The sequence below is a fragment of the Melitaea cinxia genome, chromosome 19 (assembly GCF_905220565.1).
Source record: "Melitaea cinxia chromosome 19, ilMelCinx1.1, whole genome shotgun sequence".
NCBI lineage: Eukaryota > Metazoa > Arthropoda > Insecta > Lepidoptera > Nymphalidae > Melitaea > Melitaea cinxia.
In genome coordinates this window covers 10,523,487-10,528,671 of record NC_059412.1, presented here as the reverse complement: position 1 = coordinate 10,528,671, position 5,185 = coordinate 10,523,487, and the positions used below count along the sequence as shown (strand labels likewise).

Here is a 5,185-nt window from a genome sequence, read left to right as displayed (position 1 = left end):
TCAAAAAATTTAATTATACGGCATTCGACCCTTTCCTAAAATACGATAATCTCTTTCAAAATTATCCTAAAATTTTTATTCAAAAATTACACAAATTGTAATTGAATTTTAAATGTACAAAAAGTACTTACAGTTTTAAACCTAAACTAATATTTCGAACATCACATATCATCCATAAGCTATAAATAGAAAATGAGGCTACACGTACAAATAGATACGTAGCAGGTAGGTGTAAATGAGTAGATATTATAATAATTAGATGTAGTTTAAAATGTATGTAGCTTACAAATACGTATGTCACACTAACCATTTTAATTTTATACAATCATACCATAGTTATGGGACCATTGCGATTTCGTCAGCGGTGTTTTAAATAAAGTAACGGAAAGTTTTTAATTTTTTTGTAATATGTGACAGTTTATACTGTACAATAACCGAATAACGTAACAGTGATTCTCACTTTAAGAAAAATTATGTTCGTTCTTTCAAAAATAATTTATATTAATTATCTCGGGTTCTTGTCAGGGCTGCCAGATGGGGCGATTTGTCGCGAATTGGGCGATTTTTTCATGGATACGCTCCTTTTTTTAAGTTTGGGCGACAAGTCGCAAATTAGGCTCTTTTTAATCCTCAGTGTTGGCAACAAGTTAAAAGTACAAAAACCGTTACAAAAAATATTGTTTTTTTTTATGTCCCAATAAGCTTCCTTTAATTTTGAAATTGAGTCAATATATTTTATCTGTATCTTTTATTTTATCTTTTGTATCTTGGGACATCATGTAAGTTAATAATATTATAAAGTAGCTGACCCGGCGAACTTCGTATCGCCTAACAGTCGATTCTTTAATATTATTAATTTTTTTTTTTAGAATTTTTCTCTCCGTAAGAACCCATCCTCGTAATTCAAGGAATATTTTAAAAAAAGAATTAGCGAAATCGGTCCAACCGTTCTCGAGTTTTGCGCTTAGCAACACATTCAGCGACTCATTTTTATATTATCTTAATATATATAAATCTCGTGTCACAATGTTTGTCCGCGATGAACTCTTAAACTACTTAACCGATTATAATAAAATTTCGCACACCGTGTGCAGTTTGATCCAACTTGAAAGATAGGCTATATTTCATTTTGATATATGTAATTATTATATTTAAGAAAAAATTAGGCGGAACGAAGTTCGCCAGGTCAGCTAGTAGATAAATAATTTTTAATTTCGAGTCTCTTATGATAGACTGTCATAAAAAACTGACAGACATATCCTAGTGTATATTCAAACTTTCATTGGGCGACTGCTAAGAATATTTTGCGACTTTCGATCATAGATGGGGCGACTTGAATCAAAACTTTCTGGCAAGCCTGGGTCTTGTAGCCATGGTTTCTTCGCAAGACAATCAACCAAGATTCGTTTCGTAATTGTTACTGGTTACACAGGGTTACATGTTATTTATTAATTTTTTTGAATGGTTTGTAAAATATAATTTTTAGTATTGTGTAATTATTTATTAATTGTTGAAACTGTTAAAAATGAATGAATTCAAATGTAAGTTTGTTTACAATTTAACTTCCAATTATTTAAGGCCAAACCAGACAATCAAGTAAAAATTAATATTTATACTAAGATTTATCAGTAACTAAAAATATTTCTTACTATAATATTCTTGTGGTTTTTATACGTGTTTATGTATTCGGGTATTTACTTGTAAGGTACAGTAGATATTATGTTTTATTTAGAAAAATTTTAGCTATGCTTATTATAAAATCGGTCCATCCAAACAAGTGTTTTATTTTTTTATTTTTGTGGAATTTCTCTGATGCAATTTTCTGTACCACTATTTGTATTTTAATCATATCTTTCGATTTTTTTGTGTAGTTATTGTTGTTCTTTTTTTAAAATAAAACATTAAATCTTGTGCAATATGTATATTTTGTACTTTGCAATATAAAAACCATACATACATACTTAGTTTAATACATTTACATAGGTAAATACACATTAATCCTATCACATACCCCGTTATTTATAAAACTTATTTTAATAGACATAATTTAGAATTTAAGAAAGAAGTCATTTGAACAGTGTAAATTACCACACTTAATTATTTGATGTCACAGGTAACTTTAATATATCAATTTTAGTTTGAAATATCAAACATCAAGTGTTCTCCAAGTATTATACAAAAAGCTGCAATATTATTACTATTTAGTGATACACATAAAACTAAAAATAATAAATATTTTTAACAAACTAAAAGACAATGTATGTGGTATGAATTATCGTGGAATCTATTTTTCACTTTACATTTACACAAATATTTATTTTTACACTTACAGGTAGTTTTAAACAAAGGATATGTATTACAGTTAATAAAACTATATGAAGATATTACAAGTGTTAAATTTAGGCCAATTTAGTCTCAACCTTTATTGGGGACTTTACAATCACAACTTATTTTTTAATTTCCTCAAGATTTTAAATGAAACATTAATAAATAATTAACAAAAAAACATTAGCAACATCTTTATTTTAACCAAAACTACGAAATGCCACTTGTTACTGTCAAAAATATCACAATTTTTTAACAAAAATACACAAAATTATGTCTTCTAAGATTTATTTTTCTCTATTTAAGGATGTTCTTTTTGGGGTGGCCTATCTCTAGTATTGGACTGCGATAGGCTGAAGTGGTGAAGGTGGTGAAAATATATATCTTACGGGCAAAAATTTTTGAAAATGCATTAAAAGTATAAACATAACAATTTAGTTTGGAACCAACATTTAACAATTATAAATAAAAATTTAATACAATAAAAACACCGAATTTATGATCTATTATTACTAAAAATTTGATACACAAATCCTTTATTGCAAAAAAAAAAACAATTTATCTTACATAAGACTTTGTTGGAGTAAATATTCATTTTTAATTTATGTATCTTTAAATATTTGTGATTTAATAAGAATGATTTTATTGTAAAAATGAATCTAAAAAAAACTATCTTATGATATAAAATATATTAAAATAACCATTCAACATTATTACAGACCCAAAGTGATGGCAGGTTCGAATCCAGGAAGCATATCAGTCTTTTTAAATGCTTTCAAATAATATTAAAACTTGATAAATTAATAAAACACTCCTATATTATTAGTGATATCACTAGCAAAGTAAAATAAAACTTACACCTTGATTGGAAATTCCATTAAAAAAATCTTCTATTTAATAATTTATATTTACAATATAATAAAACATCTAACGAACAAAAGTGATTAATTGAAATATTTTACATACAATTTTTATGAAACAAAACAATACGAGAAATAAATGTTTCATACAGATGTTATATAGATATTTCATATTTTTTACATCTGTGCATAAAAAAAATCGACCTAAACATGATATAAATCTATAGTCACACCACAAGAACAAAGCACGAAAGTAGTGTCTTTATTTTCTATAGAAACTTCATTTAATTACAGTTAACCATTTCTGTTCGCTAGTTAATCAATTGTGATTTCTTTGTAAGTCCATAAATTCACACCGTTTTACTGTCGATCTGCCACCGATAGGCAACATTGGTGCTATTATAGCCCTTTTAACTTTGGTTATTCGTAATTAGCTTGTAATTGCTATGTTGACGTTAAGGGCTGAGGTGCGAGTCGCCGCCATGTACTTGTTTGATTCTCTTGTAGCTCTTCATCCTGTAAATATAATATAAAGTTGTAATTTCTTACATGGTTTATTTGATTTTTTTTTTACGATTATACTATGTTTGGTAGTATAAAGTTGGTTTGTAGTAAAATTAAACGCAAATTGGTGCAATTAAAATAGATCTGGTTGGGATGCTTCTGGTGTTGCAGGCATCTATAGGCGTCTATAGGTAAGGCATATGCTTGTTTGCCACATTTATAGTAAAAAAAAAAAATGTTCAATTACCTGAATTATTGTGATTGAAACTGTATCTGGCTTGATGTCTTCTAAATTATGTGAATCGGACCTTTGATCAGCTTGTTCCATGTTCCTGTGAAAAAAATTTTTTTTATTAGTTCGTGTGGTTAAATTCTGTATTAGTGCTATTACAGTTTTTGTTTATAACTTGTTCGTGATTATAAAAAAATAAATAATGCATTTTAAGATCAAATATTCACACAGAAAGTGTATCTCAGTTAATTTTTTATACTAACAAATAATACTTTAAAAAAAATGTACTATTTAAAAAATATTAATATAAACAAAGCAGTAACCTCCGTAACCATCAATCTGATCTAAATTAAAAACAGTTGAGACCTTAAAGAACTTCAAATATTGAAGTTTACATTTATTTCAGCTATACTTACTTTCTACTGCCAGAATTGAATCTACCACCTTCACCTCGAATTCTATTCATTGCATGTCTATGTCTTGACTCATGAAGGTATCTCTGAAATTACAAGTTATTCTAGTATTATATATGAGTTATTTAATACATTTACATGTATACGTTAAGGAGCAGGTGAATAGAACAGAGTGTTGGATATTCAGGCATAACTTTCTTCAATTAATTATTTTTACACTCCTGTATTTTATTTTCATACATCTTACACAAAACCTGTGGGGAAATAGGGGAATATGTATAGGAAAAACATATGTATAGGATCATACGTTTAAAAGTAAATGAATCTGGAGGCAAGTAGCCAGTAAATAAATTGTTGAAGTTATGTCTGGCTTTTTGTATCTTAACTTCATAGTCCAAAATATTAAAATATACCTAACTTTATTTAAAATAGGTAAAAAACATTATTAAAATGTTATGAATGCACTGACGATGTTGTTTATTTGGATAAAAGTATTGTTTTAATAAATTTAAATATTAATAATACAAGATGATTGTTTTTTCTTACAAAAACTCACAAAAAACCAACTTCAATGTACATCAACAAGTAATACAACACATAGTTGAAAAATAATCAAAACTGCATTATTAGGGATAGCTGAATAACTACTCATCAGATTTTAATCATATTTAAATAAGACCAAAAGAATTATCAAAATCTGTGTATCCATTGAGTTACGAGGTAACACACGTACAAAAGAAATAAAAATTGTGAATTTCCACCTTTGTTGAAAAAATGTCCATACTCACAGGTCTCTCTTTCGGTATCTTCCCCTGTTCATGCAGCTTTGCTCTAGCAGCTCTACGTCTCAA

The 5,185-nt window shown here is 27.6% G+C and overlaps 1 protein-coding gene across 1 annotated transcript in view; it reads right to left on the bottom strand.

Annotated features, from left to right (window-relative positions):
- Window positions 1-3,316: 3,316 nt before the first annotated feature.
- The window catches only part of LOC123662872 (nuclear transcription factor Y subunit alpha), an 8,736-nt gene continuing 6,867 nt past the window's right edge, over window positions 3,317-5,185 (bottom strand). Inside the window, exons 6-9 of the mRNA XM_045597656.1 lie at window positions 5,123-5,185; window positions 4,338-4,420; window positions 3,937-4,021; window positions 3,317-3,701 (exon numbers count right to left, since the gene is read on the bottom strand). The exon at window positions 5,123-5,185 is cut by the window's right edge and continues 117 nt beyond it. Of these exons, the coding sequence (XP_045453612.1) occupies window positions 3,630-3,701; window positions 3,937-4,021; window positions 4,338-4,420; window positions 5,123-5,185 (303 nt within the window). The 3' untranslated portion in view covers window positions 3,317-3,629. The remainder of the gene's footprint in view (window positions 3,702-3,936; window positions 4,022-4,337; window positions 4,421-5,122) is intronic.